General features: G+C 35.5%; 2 protein-coding genes across 3 annotated transcripts; one reads left to right on the top strand and one right to left on the bottom strand.

Annotated features, from left to right (window-relative positions):
- The first annotated feature begins 789 nt into the window (after window positions 1–789).
- On the top strand, window positions 790–17659 carry LOC131797117 (putative pyridoxal-dependent decarboxylase domain-containing protein 2). Of its 2 annotated transcripts, none has more exons than XM_059114741.2 (28): window positions 790–901; window positions 1144–1196; window positions 1442–1495; window positions 3141–3209; window positions 3899–4048; window positions 4431–4486; window positions 4591–4660; window positions 5367–5430; window positions 6545–6575; window positions 6988–7025; window positions 7410–7488; window positions 7929–8013; window positions 8248–8296; window positions 8386–8457; window positions 9121–9150; window positions 9305–9386; window positions 9868–9911; window positions 10068–10121; window positions 10410–10533; window positions 10945–11033; window positions 11610–11715; window positions 12225–12283; window positions 12672–12784; window positions 12957–13128; window positions 13544–13621; window positions 14254–14346; window positions 14749–14851; window positions 15534–17659. In XM_059114741.2, exons 1-28 carry the CDS (start codon window positions 797–799, stop codon window positions 15674–15676), a joined length of 2265 nt encoding a protein of 754 aa, XP_058970724.2. In that variant the 5' UTR covers window positions 790–796; the 3' UTR covers window positions 15677–17659. The 2 variants fall into 2 exon arrangements, with proteins under 2 accessions (XP_058970724.2, XP_058970732.2); XM_059114749.2 differs by having other exon boundaries at window positions 10972–11033.
- LOC131797142 (ribonuclease H2 subunit C-like) lies at window positions 16824–21148 on the bottom strand. Its single transcript, XM_059114768.2, has 4 exons — window positions 20812–21148; window positions 19932–20044; window positions 19146–19265; window positions 16824–18472 (listed from the first exon to the last, which is right to left on the bottom strand). The coding sequence occupies exons 1-4, from the start codon at window positions 20984–20986 to the stop codon at window positions 18419–18421; spliced, it is 462 nt and encodes a 153-aa protein (XP_058970751.2). The 5' UTR covers window positions 20987–21148; the 3' UTR covers window positions 16824–18418.
- Between the last annotated feature and the right edge of the window lie 17 nt (window positions 21149–21165).

Raw genomic sequence — 21165 nt, forward strand, 5'->3', positions numbered from 1 at the left:
AAAAAAAGTATTACTATGATAATACTTTTTGTCTTTTGTCTTTCTATATGATAAATGTTGAAAAATTTTCTCGTGCTCTTTCTCTATTTTTTTATTTCAATAACTAGAAAGGCACAAACTACTTCACTACGCGCGGTTCTTCCCGTAACATTTCACCGAAATCGCATAACAATTCTCATACAATACTTCTATAATTAATTTGATAACAAAGATTCAAGTAGTTTTAGGAAATCCTGGTAGCCTTTTATTCCCCTCCTGACCTGAGTCAAGCTTTTTAAATTGTAAAAATACCCCTCTGCGCCCAATTGTAGTAAAGTCGACACAGAGGCGTGACATGTAAAATACTCCTAAAAGGCTTTGAAGACGAACAGAAAAACACAGCATACAGCAGATTGTTGGGTTATTACCTTCAAACTTCGAAAAAAGGTTTGGGACAACCGACTCAAACCGAAATTGCACCGCATTGAAACAAAACTGCCGCAGTGAATCTCTTAGCCACCCTCCCCCCCTCCTTCGTGCAAAAATATTAGGACCCATAGGACCCCATAGAAGCCCCCTTGCCCATCCCACCCCCCCAAAAAAAGCAAGAGTAGAATGGTGGATGGATGGATGTCCTTCATTGCAATATTTTAGCAAGAAAATTGAAGAGTTTTTCTCTTGGGAAATTTAAGTTTAGTTTGAGCTTTCAGTTTTCCATGTAATTAATGTTCATACTTGGCGCCCACAGGCTCCCAAAAGCCTGGGTTTGACTAGTGACGTTGCGAGTGTCTGCGTGGCTCCCATTGGGAAAATCAATATGGCGGAAGACAGTACACCGGTATCGAGTGAACAAAAACGACCTGTTGACGACGATATGAGAAAGCTTTCAGAAGATGGAAAAGTGGAACAGAAAGAATACCTGGTGTGCTTTTCGTTTTTCGTCTTTTTATTCTTTTGCATGCTTCGTTTTAGACCATAAGTCCCCACAAACTATTTTGGTAGTTCTTGCTATGTAGAAGTAAATTTTTAGATATTGTTTATAGATCAGCTGTGTTGTTGATTTATGGATGAGACGGAAATAGTTACAACAGGTTCTGAAATTTTAAAATTTTTCTATGATTGTTTTGTCGCTTGATACGTGTTGTTTTTTTCAATTCATTTTAGGAAACATACAATGTTGTTCTTAGTTGTGTCAAGTCCTTGTTTGATTTGAGTCGGTGAGTTTGCTTGCAATTTTGTGTCCAAGATCGTTTGAAAGGGAAGTTTTTTTTCTTGTGATGTGTTGATGTTTAGCTTTTAAATATGTCTGGCGATATTTCTTGACAAATAAGTAAAATTTTTCTCTGTTTTAATGTGTCATATTGAACCATGAGAGTCATTAGGGCTATAGCTTGCACATGTAATTACATGTTGTTCTTGTGAAATGTTTATACGTTGTTGTTATTTCGATATTCTTGAACAGGGACAACGAGCACAAAGAGGAGAGTCTGTCTAAGGATACGGAGGAACCACAATCGTAAGCTAACTGTTTTGCTCATTTGTGAAAGAAATTTCAACTGTTTCCTCTGGTGTTGAAGTGAGAGATAGCCTTAGGATTAGCTGCTCTATTGTACCTTGGCATGGGGTTATGCTGCCCTCCCATGCTATGTAATTTTATAAGTGTTTTATAAGTGTAAGTGTAGTCATGTTGTCCCCTCCCTTCCTGTTAGTTTGACTGAAGTGAGTGGTCTCTCATCACAATTGCACTTGAAGGTTTGATGTTAGAAGTACGAGGAGATGATGCAAGTTTTTTTATTGTTTTGATCAATGAGAGTCACATTGGTTTAGTGGTGACTGCATAGGATGACCTAGGATTGCACATCAAAAGGTCTAACTAGCGGTCAGCCTTGGCTGGATTGCTGTGTTTTGTTCTTGGTCAGAACATATAACTCTGTCAGTGCCTCTCTTCACCCAGGAGTATAATTGAGTACTGAAGAACTGTTGGGTAAACCTGAAAATGCTAGAAGGTTACAAACCTAATGCAATGAACTATTATACCATTCAGGGAAGGGGAAAGGAGTGTGGAAATATTTTCACTTCATGCCACTACAACCATGACAAGTCCTGAAAGGATAGGCTGTAAACTAACTCAACCTTTTGTCATTATACAACAAGTTTAAAACTGTGACCACATTAGAAAAATTGCTGATAATCCTTGATACCTTAAAGTCCAAACCATTCATTTTATTACATTGATAATTCATGCATTAAATGAATGTATGCATGAATGTCAGCCCTTCATCAGAATGAAATAGATTCCTCTGACTAAGGGCTGACATTCAAAATGCAAGCTTTAGACTCTCTTTACTATGCCCAATTCACATTATCAACTCAGTTGATAAAACCAAAATATCCTGTTATACCTTTCCCCCCCTTCCACCTAAGCAGCAACACAGTTTCTTAGGAACTTGGCCCCTCAATTTATTCCTTATCACATCGAGTCTTAATTTCTCTCTGGGTGACTTGACTACACCTCAATTAAGCTTTTGCCTCAAGCAGATCTAATCTTACTAAGTAGTTTATTCTAGCAATTTTGAATAGATTGTATTAACCCTTAAACTCTCCAAAAAGAATATATACAGGTTATGTGTAGCACCAGTATGTTCTTATTTATGACTCCCAACCCGTAAACTGTCAAATTTGAATTTAAAAGCCATGAATATTTAAAACAGGAAGAAGTGATTTTTAAATATGTTTCCAGCTGGTTTTTCTTCATTGTTAAAACACTTCCTACTTATGCATATGTTAAAACATGTGGTTGTTATGGATATCTTATTTGTCATTTCAATTTACATAATATTTTTGATCAGAAACTTAAAATCTGGTTTGGTGCACATATATGCATTTGAAATTTGATGCAGAAAATCTACAAGCAGCATGGTGTTGCTACTTGAAGTGAAGATTTAGCCTTTTCTTTTTATGTGAAACAGTTTTAATTTAACTAAAGTATGGTTTTAAGTTTTAATTACCTCCATATTTTAAATGTGAATAGTTATTATCATTAATATTTGTCACCTGGTTACCATAGGAACAAACGTCTTATTAAAGTATGTTCTTTTATTCTTGTAGTTGATTTTTTGATCACAGAATTATTAACTTTTTTATTTTTGATTATTATACAGGAAAACAGAACTGAGCAAAGTGCTTTCTCAAATCTGTGGTCTAGTGAATCATGAAAAGCCACAAACACAGTAAGTAGTCCTTATCAATTTTCCTTTACTCAGCATTTACATGTATATACTGGCTTTTATTCAAAATAAACAGAGAATGATAGCCAATCCCATGCAATGCTCAAACCTAGTAATCAATTTTTTGTTAGCTTTTCTTGGTTTTTATTGCCTGAACCAATTTATACTCCTGCCAGGGTAGACGCACTGTATCTAAGTACATAAAATGGTTTTCCTTCATCAATCTAGAGCTTACAAACAGTGTTAATGGAGTATGTGGACCATGTTGAGTTTATTGACACTGATGATTTGAATTAATATGACCCAGAATCCCAATTCTCAAAAGTTTTATTGTCCAGTGATGAAGAATGGAAAAAAAAATTGGGAAAGAGAAACCACTTTTAGTCTCAGTTTACTCTGATAGTGTTGCTACTGAGATCATTATTAGAATTGTTAGACATAATTGGAGTTAGGTCTCTCTCTGATGTTGTCTGTGAACGAACAGATTCTTTTGCATATGGGCCCTCTGCACATGAGAATCAAATTAAGTCATTATAGTGTGTACCACTTTGCTGTGAAAATAAGACCTTGCTGCAGTGGTGTGTTAGTGACATATAATTTAGAAATGATGTTAAGGCTTCAAAAGAAGTCTTACCGTTTTAAACTGTCCTCAGACTGAGAGAAGCTAATGATACATTCCTTGTTATTTGAAGGTTCACCTGTGCACCAGATCATTACACTCATATCAGCATCATTGGCAAGACCCTATCATTATATTTATCCTTGTTGGATGAAGCTTGTGTAAATAAATTGTCTGCATGTATCAAGTCTGACTGCTCGCATTGGCTATCTAAGCTATTTGGGTAAGAAAGATCTACCATAATATAAAATTGAGATTGACCTATTGAAGCAAATATAACACCTTGCATTTCACTCTTCAAAAGTTTTGCAAATAAGGCTAATATTCATTACCCAAAAAAAAAGCACTTGTATGCAAAACTTTTGAAGCAAATCTAATGCCATAAAGAGTTAATTGATTTTCAGTATTATTTTAAGATAATTCAATAGATGCATGATCTGAACTGAACAGGCCACAGAATTTAATTATACCTGCGTGGCAATCATGGCATTTGCAAAGCAATGTGCCTTTCTTGAAGTTGCCACTAGTAAAATCCAATTTCAGGAATTTAATGAATTGAAATTGAAAATCCACCGTGTTTCATACAAACTCTGTTAAATTTGCAGGTATGAAAATGCTCTCTGTTGCTTTCATGAACACCAGTGGGATGGGTTGGTACGAGGTGAGGCTTGTATTATTCTGACATGTATAGTACTATAGGTATGTTGATGATCATGCCTTTAATGGCACTTTAACCTGTGAGCTCAAACACAGATCTTTATTTAGTTTGCAGATTGGCTTTAAGATTGAAATACCCTAAATTTGGAACAGAAGGATTTACAGCTCTGTATACCAGGTAACATTACTCAGGTCTCAAATTTGGGTATACTCAACAAATTACATGTACATGATAGTTTGGTAAATTGAATTTTGACTTTGTTTAATCTGAGATACTACATGTAAGTTATGCTCATGTAGTTTGATATTCAAAATATCAGTCACTGCCCTCTAGGACTACCCCCAATCATGATGATGTTGCAAGATCAGTTGCTACCCACAGCATCTTCATTTATGATTTGTATCAAGAAGATTATAGACAGTGGAAGATGATATCATATTTATTTATCATCCATCAAATATTTTTGTTCATGTGCAACAGGTCAAAATGCATCATGTGACCGTAACCCTCAGCCAAATTGGGTGATATTCCAGAATAACACCTAAGCAATATTCCCTAATTTTCAAACTCTATTTCCACTAAGATAAGCCTTTGTTTCAAACTTAATTCAAGATGAGAGAGGGTTTTGTGGTTGCTACAGAAGACAGGAAATCTTTTTTTTCATTACGTTGTACCAGAGAGCACTCAAAAGAAAACATCCCATGCTGCCTACAGTAAGCTGTTTGTAAACATTTTTTCACATGGGTTGCAAAACTCACAGTTTTCCTCGAGCTTTGCTCTTGGTAAACTGTTCACATCTTGGAGCAGATAGTGCTTGCAGACAAATATCCATACATATTTTAGAAGCTATTGTTTATTCATTTTGTTCATGATTTGTTTACAGGCCCCCTGTGGTGTACATCAGTTCATCTGCTTGCAACTCATTAGGACATTATTTGTGTACACAGGTGTGTATTCTAGAGAAAAAATCTCAATTTTAAGCATTAACTAAAAGTTCCAAGGAAATAACTGATAATATAATTAAAATAGTCAAGGCATAGATATGATTTCCTTGTGTAATGTGATTCCTTTCTTAAACATACTTTATCTTCGTTGAGATGTATATACAAGGGATTGATAACAGAATTGATTGTCAACTTTGCAACATTCATTCATTTGATATTCTACTTGTTTTAACTGGCCAATTGAGTGATGACCAGAATCTGCATTAAAATTAGTTGAGACATAGAGAGAATAATACATGGGCACGCGTAGATATGGAATTTCTCTTTGAGTGTTTAACTTGATAGCTCATGAGTGAGTGCAGCGAACGAGTGAGATGTTGAGTTGAACATGAGAAGAAAAATTCCATATCTTCTAGCAACCATGTATTATTTTGTCTATTATATAACCCAATAGCCCTTTACTGAGAAGAAAAGACGACTTCATTGATGAATAAAAATAAATGAATCGACAATCCCTGAATAGCAATCATTGAGTGCATTGGTGCTAACTCTTAAGTTGAAAAAATGCGTGGAATCATGATTACAAGAACAAAAATGGTTGTAATTTTCAATTTACAAAATTCTCATTTATTGACTTTGTCCTTACCGACAGAGGAAGTCCTACAGGTAAATCGGCCAGTGGCAAATCTTCCAGTTGTTGATTTTCATTCTCAGCCAAGAGAAATGCTAGCACCTAAAGCCACTGAATATGTAACTTTCAGTTTTTCTTTTGGTATATTGGTTTCTTTCCCCTTCTAAGAAAGTTTGAACCTCACAGTCTGTCAGTGATCAGGATTTTTTAGTGTTTGAGCTGCCATAATTCGAGAAAGCTCTGACATACAATTTGTATTGAGAATCGTGAAGGCTCTACCATTCATTTATCAACCTGACCGAGTGGCACCAAAGGCAAGTGACGTGTCAGCAGCTGATTGGCTATATCAACACACATGAAAAAATTTGATACTTTTTCACGCATGTTGTTATGGCTTTTCTGAGCTGGAAATCCAGTGTAACACCACTGTTTATGTGATAAAATATTTTACAACATCTCTCAACATCTCTTTTTTTTCCTTATCAGCTGGGATTACCTCAATCCAGTGTCTGTAAAGGTAAAGAGATATAAAAAGTGGTTTAATCCACTTTTCCCATGTTACCTAAATGAACTGTATGTGTAGTGTCAGTAGTTTCTTAATATTTATTTCACCATGTGATAGTGGCAAGTTAAGTAAAATTATGAAAAATATCTAAACTAATCTGTAAGACACAGAAATAGTTTGTGGAAACCTAAGGTAAACTGGGACATGATGAATCTGTAAGTCTTTCAAATTTGTGCATCACTTTTATTTGTTAATTGAACCCAAGCAACGATATTGGTAAATTGTGGTGTTGTGAATTGGGTGACCAACTTTATTTGACAAATGTGTGTTGTTCAAGACTAACGAGAAAACCTTCAGCTTTTTTCTGCAAACTGAAATGTTTGTCATTTTTTGAGGTCTAATTTTCTTTTCATGTCTTCTCTAGTGCCATGTAACACAGTGTTTGGTTCAACACATACTATGGTGAGCTAACTGTAACTTAAACTTTTGACATGGTTGCCAAAAAGCAAATAGCCGCAAACAGCAGATCTATTTCAATGAATATAGTATTTAAACTGAGTTTAAATACTATAAAGGCCAGATAGGGGCCACATACTATTGGCAAGTAAAAGCTCCTGCTGGCTGTACAATGAACTCAATTCTAAACTGGGCTAGACCTCACCCAGTTTTTGTATTTTTCTTTTTTTCAATGTACACCAAAGACAACATCCTCTGTGAAATGTTTTACAGTGGTAACACTGATTAATGACAGGAACATTATTGGGTATGATTTAAGAGTTTTATATTGTCATAAAACCATTTTTGTGTACCTCCTAATGAAGAAATTCTTGAATTCTCACTTGACAGGACATTGCTGCCTTTGAGAGGCTCTTCAATGATGATGTTTCATGTGGCAAGACACCACTGCTTCTTATTGCTTATGCAGGTATGTGAACACCTTTCTTTACTTACAACCCTTTTTTACATCCTTTGCACCAGTCCTATAGCAAATAGCATCATGGCTAAACTGACCAATCAGTTTATACAAACCAGACTAAGAACAATTGACTGACTGCAACTCTTCACTTGACTCTGATGATGACTTTCACCAAGTTGTAGACAACAGTCTATCAGTCTATCAGAGTACACAATGAAATCCCTTCTCTGAGAGCCATTTCATGATGACCCTAGGTTCAAGTGCATGCATTGTCATTTTCTCTTGCTTCTGATAATGTTCTTCCTTTTTTATTGCCATTAATTTTTTGTAGAAAAAAGTAAATATTATGAAGTAAATATTATGAAGTAAATATTTTGATAACATAACATTATTCATCAATCTGATTTGAAAATGTTTTTGTTTTCTTGTGTTAAATGATTTTTTAATAGGAACCCCATTGGCTGGACATACTGATAATCTCAGTAGATTAAGAGAACTTTGCACACAGAATGGTCTCTGGCTTCATCTTGAAGGGTATGGTCAATAATTTTCATGTATTGTATTGGACAATCAACCAAGTACTAAGGTTTTATTTTTTTACTGAAGGACTGTTTCTCAAACTCTTTATTCCTTCTTGCTTGTGAACAGACAATTAAACATTCATTTGAAAGGCATTTGTACCTGTGGTGAGGGTTTTTCAATGTTCATTTACTCTCCTGCTAATTGAATCCATACTAACAGTTTTTTTGTTACATATATTTTTTTAAGGGACACCCTGGCAACTCTGTGCCTTGAAACAGTTCCTGCTTCCTTGAAGGTATTAATTTTGTTATGGAATATTTTAATTACCTTCAATTATGCTTATATAATTTATTTAAGTTTTAAATCTCTTTCTTTGATCTCCAGAGTGCCCCTGCCTGTGACAGCATGAGCCTAAATATCAGCAAATGGTTTGCATTGCCCAGTGCACCTTATTGTGTATCTTTTTTATTGATGATAATTAGAAAAGACAGTAAAGTGGTCTTTGAAGTTTTCTCCTTAATATGTAATTATATATGGGCAATTTCTTTTGATATAGCAGTTAACATGATCTGTGCTTTCACAGAAATAAATTGAATGAGCAATTGGATAATTTGGTTTATCAATAATGCAAATCAGTCACTGTGAAGAGTTTCTAAAGCTGGCCTTTGGAACGTTAGCCCTTCCTCAGAGCGATTAGCGATTGATTGATTGATTGATTGATTGAAATAACAGTTACAGCACTGAAGATTGGAATCTTTTAGAATCATTGTGTTTCCTAATACAGGTGCTAAAAATAGTAGTTACTGTGGGAAACAGTTATAGAAAGATCACATCAAATTATCTATAAAACTTCTTTCACTGCAGGCCGTGGGTGGCCTTTGAAAATGAATCAGGGGTTAAAGTTGATGAGTTCTGCTGCAATATTCGAATAAGATGTTTTTAGATTTTATTTATTCAATAAACCGTCATTGAATTACATAAAGATACCTTTATGTTTGTTCATGTACCTCAAATGACACGTGTTTAAGGGTAATGTGACTTAATATTTGAGGCCTTTATATCAGTAATTAACAATATAATGTTAATTTTGCGCAAAAATTTCTCTTAATTTGGAGCAAGACATTCTACAGAGCGAAAGATCTTGTTTTGGTATGTATAATCCATTACATTTTTGTCCTTTTTCTATTTTTTTTTTTTTTTGTTATTGTTGCATTTGTTTTTCACTTCTGAGCCTAACCAACAAGGAAATTGTGAGTACTTCATATTGAGTGACTGAGATTGAGATTAAGCCCTTGTTTTATAGGCAGAGGCCTCAGGACTCAGTCAAAGCCACACACCTGACAGACTGTCTGTCCTTCCTCTTTGGATTAGTATTCAGACTATCGGTGAGCATAAATTCTATGTTGTATGGGATGTTTTTCGCCTAAAACATTTTCACTCCCTGGATAATTGGAACCACTGGGGCAATTAGCAACCTTATTAGTATCAGTGGCTTCTTTTCTAAGCTCTTTTTCATAAGGTATCAATGTTGATTATAGACAAGGTTTATGCCCCTATCTGTAATATCATTACCAGTCAAGGATGCGTACTTGTTTTTAAAGAATCTACTGCATAAAAATTATGTCAAGTGCTCTTCTCTACCAAGGATACCGATTAATGTTGAGAGAGCTTTGTAAGAATGTAATCATCAAGGCTAAATTGTCTGAACCAGTACCATGTCTATGTACACTTTTTGTTTGAAGTAAACTCAGGAACAGTGTTTAGTAAATTTCAAACATCTTGTGTGTGCATTTTTTTTCTTTTCATGGTGTTACCTAAGTACATGTAATAAGCTAACAGCATTTTTTTTTTTTTTTTTGATAACAGGTTTAGATAAAATGCGAGAAATGATTTTACATGCAGCCCAACTGGTAAGGATGGCTATTATTATGAATACTAAAAGTGCTTGGGATCAGTATTTTGTGTATCTTTGCTTTGTAATAACTGAGTTAAAAATGAATCAAATATTTCTTGGAAGATCTGATTATCATTTCCCATTCATTTGACAACAATGTATTCTTTTCTAGTCTCAACAATTGTGTGTGAGTTTAGATGGCATGCAAGCTGCTGTGAAGAGGATTGTAAGTAACTTACTTTATAGATAAATTGTTCAGCTAAGTAGTGTTTTATTGAGGCGTATTTTTTTAGTTGTGCTGATAGAATTCATAATCTTGTTTTCATTTAGTGCATAGATTTCAAACTTCTTATGTATCAGGCATAGCAAGAATCCTCGCCCCTTTTCAGTTTTCCAAAGTATTGCCATTTTCTGTTATCATTGCCATAGTTTCCCACCAAAGCCCACAGAAATTCATGGCATGTCTAAATGTTTTTCGCCTCCGTCAATCTGACAATTAGTGTGTTCACTTCAGGCCCAGCCCCACTGTATGTCGTCCATAGTTGTGTTCCAATACAAAGCAGCCCCTGTATCCCCAAGTGGATCCATTGTACAGACTGGTGGAGAAGAAGATGCCTCAGATCAAGATGAAGAACAAGGTACCTTGAGATAGAAAGCACCTGTTACCTGAAGTATGCTGCCTTTGATGTTCTATTACCAAAAAGTAACCCACCCCACCCCACCTACACTGAGATGTTTGGTTTTGACCCCCACACCCCAAAAACTCTGTAGTTCAGTGATATAGCATAGAAGCACAGATTAATCCCTGTAGTTCAAGTCCTCCTAGTGAGTCAGATCTTTTTTGTTGTCCCACAGTTATGACAAGACGAAAACCATCTTTCTTGGTTTCATGATCAACCTCAGAATTTCCATCTTTTTTATTTCAAGTCTAATTTTTGTCTGGACTTGCCATCAATTTTTGACTTTTGGGGATGTGTTACTTAGAAGGAATTTTTCATTGGTCAAAGTGTTTCTCAAACTAGAATGTGATTGTGATTCATTTTGTACAGATGACACAGAACTCTCCTCTTCCTCAGGATCATCATCTCCAGAACCAGGCTGTGTTTCCTCTTCAGTGAGGGATTCAATCAATCAAATGGTAATGGAACTAAAATGCTGTACTGAAGTACATAATACAGTATTGAATAGCAAATTTATTTTCTTGTCATCTTTAAGCGCTCTCCCCTTGTTCAGTTAAGTGCTTTGTTAGTACAATAGGCTGGAATCCTCGCCAATTAGCAGATAGGAACAGTAACTTAACATGTAAGGAGTGATTTAGGTTGTGTTTTTGGAAATTCCTTGGCTGTTTGAGAATGAAAGTGAAAAACTGAGATGGAAAACAGTGGCCAAGGTGCAAGGGGAGATACTGAGATCTTTTAATTGATCTAATTAACTCAAGTGAAATTGTGTCAGAGTGGTTGTCATTTGAAACTTTTTATCACTAGATTGACATTGAATGGTGTTTAGGTGATGGGAAAATTATATACTGGTTAAGGAATAGAATACTTTGTCAAGGAAATGCAGTTTATTCATAGCAAGGCAGTGCAGTTGGGAACTGAAATATACTGATTGGACAATTATCTTACTCTCCTTGAACTGAGAGAAGGAATGAGATCATAGCATTTACTTTCTCTTTATAACAGATTATGTTTTTATGGTATTTATCTTATACTAGATTGCAAAATACCTGGCTCAACAAGTACCTTCAGTTAAAATTGGGGTTGTGAATTTGCCCAAAGAGGGATGCTGCATTAGATTCAATCCTGTCCTTTCATCCAGAAGTAAGTTTTTCTATAAAGTAGGTCTTATCAAACCTCCACTTCTCCAAGTATAGGAACAACAGGAAAAAGCAATGTTTGTCACTTGACTATGGGTTTATATGTTTGTGTGCTTAACAACTGCTAATCCTAACAACTTAGAGTAAGTGCTGAAAGTTTTGGCCTGTGGCTTTTGTTTTGAGTGGAAACTCACTGAAACTTCTCTTGACCTATTGGCACTTCACTTTATTTTCAAGATATCTTTGGCATTTGATGTCAAAAAGATGCTAATAGATAAACATCCACAACTTAACAAGAAAAAAACAAATTACAGAGGGGCACATGCCTTTGTTTGCTGAAGTGATGATACTAAATAAAATAATTCTATAATTGGTAAACTTGTATAAGTAATTAGCTTATGTTTTATTTATCCTGCTGCTGGAAGCTATGACTTCTTAAAAATTTTTTAAAAGAAATAAATTGCAGCAAATTGAATAATTTGTAATCTGGTATTTTTCTTTTTTTTTTTTCAGTATGTGGAACAACCAGTGAAAATGTTGAAGACTTTGTTATCTGCCTCAAAGAAGAAGTGGTATGTTATGTTAATAAAGTTCTCTTTAACTTCATTGTTTGTTGGTGCAATGGCTTGAAAGTCACCAATCAAAATGCCATTGGTGGAATCAACAATTATGATAATATTGTTAAGTGCTGCTCACACCTTTACCACTTGCAAAAATATTTTGAATATACACTGTATTTATAATTTGGTTAACCCTTTAAACTCTAAGAGTGACCACCATCTACTTTTTCCTTACAATATCACCCTTGAATCACAGGAGAAGATCACCAGTTAACCTCCTGATTGTTAAACAATTCTCCCTGTCAGCACTTTGGGATTGATTTGAATTGTATTTAGTGACTGTTGGAGAACATGCTTTGGCCTCAAACAGTAACGGGAGCTTTTTCTCTTTTAAATTCAGGCCAGAATAGATAACCGGCTTCTATCTCAAGAGGAATTTAGATTAGCAACAGAAGGCAAGGAACATGTTGTTGCAGTGGAGATTCAGGACACTTCAGCTGTTGGTGCCCTTCTGTAAGTAGAGCTAAGATTTACTCTATATATTTTGAAGGGTAAATTTAACTCATTGATGTAAGAGCCAATAGGATAATCTGTGGCAGTTTTGTATTGCACCAAGTCATACATACTGTAGTGTATAACAAGATACATTGATTGTAATTTTTTTTTTTTACCTCTTTGTGACTAGATGTGTTCCTCGTTACTGGACCAACAAGGATTTAGGAAAACTCAGGGAGGCCAAGAAAGTTGAACTTAATGACTGGAACAAAGAAGTGTTGGCAAAGGTTTCTGAAGGAATGGAAGATGTTTTTAGTAAGGGCCGCACTCAAGATGGTCTCACCTGTATTACAATTGATAAGGTATTTAAAGTACTGTGCAACACAACTGCTTTTGAATGTGTTTGCTGATTCAATCCAGAGGCCCACTGTAGAGATTAGTAAAGATTACAATATTTGTGGTTAAATCTCACTAGGTCTGCAGTACTAAAGATAAAACAAAAATTTACTGCTCTACCTGTGTACCTTAAACAGCTTCTCTGGAAGTGTTGCATTTCTGAGTGGTAATCTTGAAATTAGCAGATGATGTTTGATGTTTGTCTAGAGCAAAAGAAGAGTTGTTAGATTTTTTTCCTCTTAGTTTTCATCTTATCATTCTAACAGATGTTTCTGTTTAAATTCTTCCTTCTCTTTATTCTTGTTATCTAGTTATCTCTATGATTTAACTTTCTCTGTGCTGTAAAGCTTGATTACAAACTTTTCCCTGATCTTTTCTTAGGTGCCAGCCACATCATCTGTTGATGCAGTGGTAGATATTGTTTGTAAAGGAGCTACAGAACTGGAAACCTCGAGCAAGGTGTACTAAGCTGACTGAATTATTGTTTTATGTGACTGAATTATACTCCATCTGGTTAACAAACATTAGTCCAAGTGACTACAAATTGTAAAAAAGAAATGCCTGGGCCAGTAAAACCTGCCCATCCACTAAACTATTCTTCAGTTTATTCACTCTGACAAAGGGCTAATGCTCGTAACACACCTTAGAAACTCTTTATGGTGGCCAATTTACATTATCAACTCAGTTGTTAATACTAAATTACCCTGTTATACTCTACAATTGATGCAGCACAACAGTTTCTTTACAAACTTACCCCCTTTATCCCTCAGTTCATTCACTCACTGTTCTCAGCAAGAAGGAACTGCTTCCCCAGTGTACATTTACCTGTAAATAGTATACTCTAGATGAAGGAATAATGATGATAATACTTGCAGTATTTTTTTGCAATTTTGGAACATTCATCTCATTGTTTCAAAATTCTCTAATTGTAGATATTTGCACATGTAAGCAAGGGCAAAAAGTTGTATTACATTAGCTATGGAGAAATAATAATTATGTATAATTTAATTAGTAAATTTGTTGAAGAAACAAAGTTTTTTCATCTGGAAGGTGCATGTTAATGATAAATTTATACTGCTTTTCCTGTTTAGTATTTAGAGCAGATGGCTGATGCAATTCAGAGAGGTATTGAAGCTGCTCAGCAAGACTTGGTGAAAGAATCAGAGGAAAAACTGTTGGAGGAGGTAATCAAACAATATGGCTTTTCAGTCCATTAGGACAGATCTTAACATTTACATACTATTACAACAATGTGGGAAAGTAGCTTAATTTTGTGCTGCAAGAATTTTGTAGCAGCTGACAGTCTTGATGGGTGATCTCTTGCAATCAGTGGTGTACCTCTCTTTAGCCAACTTAGCTGCAAGAGTAGTGTTTTTGTCACTTACAAGAGGCTGAGATGAACAAGCTTGATAATTAGAGCTACAATCACCTCTTAGATTTTTTATCAACACTTGTCAAGTTGTGTCATTTAAAACATTTTCCATATTCCTCTTTCCTGAACTTTTCTTCAATGTGAAAGGAATCTTTTTTTTAAAAAAAAAGTGAATGTAATGTCACTCATTAACATGGTTTTCTGTCTCTGTAAGGGTTTGTTACGGCAAGTCCCTCTTGTGAGTTCCTTCATGAACTGGTTGTCACCTCTTCCAGAGGAACCCAAAACTATTGGGAGAACGTTTAATCTAACATCTGGTAGGTCTTTCATGCCTTTTTTTTTTTAAATAATAGACTGAGTAGAGTGAAGTGTCATCCTTTCTGATGTACAGATAGGACAAAGTCTCTTGTGTACCATGTCACTGTGTGATAAGACTTCCATATGGCCATAAAATGAGAGACTATTACCCTATTCACACTAAAGCTGTTTTGTGGTAAACACGGTTTAAAATTGTTTTCATTATAGTAGCTACATGTACTTGAACCAATGTTTGTCAACTTCAAATTTAACACAAAAATACAAGTTAGTGACCACTTAGAACTTCTGGAAAATTCAGTTTTTCAGTTCTCTGTTTCAGATTTTCATTCAGTTAAACCCAGTTAAACTTAATATGTTTTGCTGGTGTGAATAGGGTATAACTCAAGAAGACTAAAAAAACTGTATTGTATGAGCTGCTGCCTTATTTCTCTCTCCAAAAGGAACATGATGGCATAGTACTTTATTGCTGACAGATTGTGATGTTAAAGTACTTCAAACATCCATTTATCAGCCTTTCATTTTGAAAGGATCTAGACAAGTGTGACTAGATATGTGAATAAGGGAAACCATTCTCATAATCTGACATGAACAGAGGCAATGAAGCTCAAGTAAACAGTTACTTGCCCCCTTCATCTATGCAGCTCTAGCAACTGTTACATTTTAATTCTGCACATTTTTCAGGTAATCTACACAAGACTGAAAAAATTTATAAATATCACATGCAAGTTCAAGACGAGGATGATGAAGAAGCAGTACCAGTGACACCAACAAAGTCTTCACCAGAAGCTACTCCAGTAAAGGAAAGCCCTGCAGCATCAGACTGAAAGAAACATTCCACACAACTTAGCTTCACTCATGTACAGTTGTCACCACAAGACTTTAGGATCTCAAAAGAAAACCAAGTCACATTATTCATTACATAATGCAATATTTACATGTATCGAGGTAATTACCGACAGTAAGGAGAGGATCTGTATTTGACAACTAGATCAGTACTTGTATGAACATTGAGCCAGTGCTGCAAGGCATCTGTTTCTTATCTGGTGACAATAATGTGAGTGAAAAAGAAAAGGAGATAATATTAAGTACCTGTTTGGAAGTATCATTTTAATGGCATCAAGATGCAGCAGTCACTAACTTGCAAAGCAGTGCTCTCTCTGTAACAGAAAAAAAACAGAAACTACTCAGAATCTACCAGCAGTCAGACATGCTCCCCATGTGTCTTGAGTTGTACAACAGAGTATAGATGTACGAAGTAGAATTGCAGGATGATAAGGGTGGGATTCTTTCAAACAAATTATCAATCAGAAATTCAGGTGACTTATTATTTATATGTAAACCTTTGGCAAGTGACAGCAAATGGCTTGAGAAGTTGAAACAAGGGCAGGCATGTACCTGACAGAAATCATGTACATGTTGAAACATAATATGAAACACCCAAGAGTAACAAATTTTCCAGTTTTATGCTGGCACAGAACCTGAATGTCATAGGTAACTACCTTTTTACTTTGGGTACCTTTTACATTTTAGCCTTTCAGAAATATTTCTAAGGGCTGGGTTACAACATATTTTTGATACCACAGCCTCTGGCACCTAGTAATTCTTGTGACACCATGCAGTTGTGCAAGCAGAAATTTTAGAATGATGTTGAGAGAAGGTTGCCTTCCTAAGAGTTACGTCTAAGTAAAGTTCAGACTGTTCAAAGCAGGGGTTTTGAGCAGCAGTCCATCAACACCTCTAAGACCTGCTGTCTGTTTAGCCTGCAAGCAGGTTCTCTAGTAAGGGATTATCTTGAGGCACAGCTGCCTATTACACCATCAGCAGGTGTGTGTAGAAAAAATTGTTGAAACCCCTCCCATAGCTTCTCTATAAGGTTCTCTTTGGTATTTGATGTTGACTAATGTTGGTGCTAAATATAACAGGCATCATCAGAAGTAGCTAATGAAATCCTGCACTAAGAACAAATCATCATTTGGCACAAGAAAATATGAAGGTTTATTTGTGTAATAGGATTCAACAGCTACAAAAATAATATCTATTGCGGAGTAGTGACATTTTACAAGAGTATTACCAAATGAGTTAGATGGTAAATATGGGGCTTATTATATTTCTGTGGCTTTTAAATAATTCATCCAAGAAAATAATTTGTGTAGAAAACTTCCACGAAGATTGTTGTTTCTAAGTGTTTTGGAATGTCAAGTCTGGGACAGTTTGGGGATAATATAAAAGTGCAGGATTGCAAAAAGTGCTTAATTTCACCATTTCTCAATTGCTAAACTTGTCCAATAGCATTCTTGTTAGGTTTAAAAGTAAATTCTAGAGTTTTAATGGATGAAGTTAAATCAACAAAATAGTTTTTTGTATGGTGCAATGTTACAGGCTTCTGTACCAGGTAACCCTCTAACTCCCATGAGTGACCAAGACAGATCTCTCCAAAACCAAATTCTCCAAACTAACATCATATGAATTGTGTGGGAGGCAGTAAGGAGAATTGAAAGGCTCAGAGCAAGAACGATCCCTTGATTTTTCGGCCATTTTTGAAAGCCCCTGAAAGAGTTAAGCATTATTATTGGCTTCTGTATCAGTTAACCCTTTCTCCAAAACCAAATTCTCCAAACTAACATCATAAGAATTGTGTGGAGGCAGTAAGGAGAGTTACTGATGATATCTTGGGAGTTAAAGGGTTAAGCATTTCATAGAAAGAGACTTTTATTATTTTTTTGTCATTCTTGGTTTTAGATGTTTGAAAAGATTTACTGCTAAATATTACTGCTGGGTTCTTAATAAATCTGCAACACACTCCATAATTATACTGTCTGGTGTTTTTATTGATTAGTTTCTGAGGAAAGTCTTGTGCTGTGGCAGCAGGCAAATGAAACACTTTGTTGGTAATGAAAAACAGTTGAGAAGATTAAATAAACTACCCTGGGGTATTTTTTGAAGCTTTTCAGAATTTGCATCAGCATCTGCATTCCTGTTTTTACCTAAAGTTGATCACCAGCAATAAGTATTTTTTTTGCTTAGCCTGCATTGCTGGTATTCAAATAACTACTTGTGAGTGTTCAAGGCTGAGCACACATTATAAATGGGAAGGTGATGTGTTCATAGGGTCCCTGTTCATGTTAATAAAAAAAATTTAAAAAAAAAAAGGAGATGGGGATTACCCCCTTCCTCTGGTCCCAAACTGAACATGTACACTTACAGAGATTTATAATCATTTGATAGGAGGGTCCAGATAGCTACCACACGACCTTCAGCTAGGCTGCAGGTTAGTACATGCAGGTTTGATCCTTTGTGAAATGAGTTCTGTGTTTTTGATGAACAGTATCACTGCTGAATCAACCATTACAGTCATAGGAATAAAGGAAATGCTCAACAACTAAAGAGTTTCAGAATTAGTCCAGTCTTCCTTTTAGAAATTGAATACACTAACAACTGAAAAATGCATTTTTTCTAACTAACCAAGCTTGTTGCCGAATTTTATATTTACTTTAGATGGCAATCAGTCGTTATCAGTACCGCTCTTTGCTCTAAGTTGTTCAATAATAACCCATTATTGTTCCATATCATCTGATGTTTTCTGGAGTGGCATTCTCATTGTCCACCTCAGCACCATGAAGCTAAATAGGAAAAAAAAAAAAAAAGAAAGAGAATGTAGAATATTGTGTAGCAGGTCATTGTACAAATCAGTTAGAAGTTCCACAACTCTTGCACAAACAACTTGTGAGCACAGATTTACGTAAGTGTCTTCATGGTGAAAATGTCTTACTTTCTCAAGCGGTGTGATCTCTTCAAGAATCATATTAAACATAAGGCACTTGGTAACTAACAACTGTACATTTAAAATCAACTAAGACTTAACCCTTTCACTCCCAAGATCTAATTAGTAGTTCTCCTTACTATCTGCCTTACAATTCTTATGATGTTAGTTCAGAGAATTTGGTATTGGATCAACTAAGAATCCCATAATTGATTTTCTTCTCTGTTCTTATCACCTACTTGCTTGATATTGTATTGATATGGTAAGGAGAAATTATGTCTTGGTCACTTGTGGGAGTGAAAGGGTTAATTTGTCTAACTCTGCTTGCTTTACCACAAATACAAGTAAGAAATATGTAGAGAATAATTAACACAAAATAGATAAAGAATATATAACAATTACAAAACTCAGGTAGTGAGTGAGTTGGATTCATTCACATACCAAAGGCAAATCTAGTGGATGTCCCCCCTCCCAAAAAAAAGAAGATATACAATAAATATGAAACATCTTTATCACTTTTAAGTCTTACTTACTGCAGAGGCAATATTTATCCATTGCATAGCTTTCACAATAGCATCATTATTTGAGGTTGGAGTCTCTAAATTCCAGTAGGTGAACTGTGAAAACTTATGAGTGGCTTTCATCACTCGATCCTGAAAATATTGGAACCATATAGAATATGAGTTGTTATATTTCATTGCACCGTAGACAGCCTCAAATCCAAACAATTCTGCATGCTTCTTCTCCTTGATGAGAGGATGAACCTTCCTAACTAGTTTGGAAGGTTCAACTGCACTAAAAACAGAAATTAAATAACTCATGCAATGCCAAGCCTCCTGTTATGAAGTGCAATAGTGGGCAAGAATAGTGAATATAGCTTCCCTGTGTTGTTGTTGTTTTTTCGTTCGTTTGTTTTTGTTTTGTTTTCTTAGTGTGTGTTGCATTGTGGTCCGGCCTCATTATTGTTTAAACAGGCCCCCATTCAAATCAGCTCTAAAGTTGACCTGGACAAGCCTGTTAAAACATCACAAATAAATAAACATAGAAATAAGAACACACAAGATATCCATTTTGAGTCTTAATCCATGAGAAAAGCACTCCTGAACCCAAAATTTTGTTCACGAACATTTTGAAGTAATTCAACAGGATTTCAGAGACTGTAGTTTGTTGGGAGAGACCAATACAACAAGGACAGACACAAAGTTGGGGTCCAACCATATTGGGACATTGTCCAACATCAAGCATCTCCAGATCTCATTTTTCTATCGCTTGGCATCTAATACTGAAAAATGCAATGCAGCCTCATTTTTGATGCCTACCTCCTCATCAGTGATAGGTCTTCTTCCTTCCTTCATCACAAACCCAGAATACCCTGTGGGTATGTTAAGGACACATCCCTTCAGACCACGCCCTCTAAAGGATGCACTAAGGGCTAGGAATTGAGTAAAAATATCAATATCAAATAACACTATAATATATCAATCTGTATCTTTAACCCTTTAACCCTTTAACTCCCAAGATCTTATTGTTACTTCTCCCCTCTAGCTGCTACACATTTCCTTGTAACTCAGCTACAAGAATTTGATGTTAGATCAGGAAAGTGACTTTTACCTGATAAGTTTGAATATTCTCATTACCTGTTTGCTGGTTATTAGTATGGATATTTTAGGGAGAAGTTTCAAGTTTATCACTTTTAGGAGTCAAAGGGTTAAAAACCCATGTCTGTCTCCAAACCCAGATGGAGCTCACTGGTATTTGTTTCTGTATTGCGAGCTCCAGAAATTTACAGTTAGTGAATATAACTGTGATGATTTACTATCTCATTATAAATCTTAAGATGCTTAACCTCTACCCTCACTATCAAGTACAATAGCAAAGATAATGATTGTGTTTGAAAATTTGGTAACACTCTATTTTCGCATGCCTATAAATAAACTTAGTGCAAATTAACCCCTTTAACTCTCAAAGATGAGAGGCATCTTATTTCCCTCAAAAGTAACACCCCTGAATCAAACATTTAGATCAGTAGAATAAAATAAATGATCGTGAACTCGAAAAGCTCTTGATTGTTACGTAAATTCTCCTTGTAAGTAGCATGGAAAATGTATAGGGAACAGTATGGAAAATTTGCATATTTACAGATGTTAGGGTGTAGAGGGTAACCTGATCGTAAATTTGTTTAATATTATTTTTCCGTACCTGATTCGCCATTTTGCACCCCCGAGCTTGTACCTTCGACTCGCACAGTTGGATCGAAATAATCTGATACCTGAGCTTCCCCATCATGATCTACCTCACAGGCCATCAAATGAACTCGTTTTGTCTCTGAGCAATTCGTGACGGCCTGAGAAATCCTCATGTCTCCAGTTGCCATTTTTCAGATCACTTTCAGTTTGATTGCATTTATACTTTGTACATGGGAGGAAAATTAAGAGCTTAAAGTATCACGCGACAGAAAATTAAGCATCTAACGATCTGCAAAATTTATCAAGAAAGCGAATGGGCCTTTTTTAGGACACAACAACAACTTGCGCGGGAAAAATGCGCCGGATA

Source organism: Pocillopora verrucosa, chromosome 8 (genome assembly GCF_036669915.1).
Source record: "Pocillopora verrucosa isolate sample1 chromosome 8, ASM3666991v2, whole genome shotgun sequence".
Taxonomy (NCBI): Eukaryota; Metazoa; Cnidaria; class Anthozoa; order Scleractinia; family Pocilloporidae; genus Pocillopora; species Pocillopora verrucosa.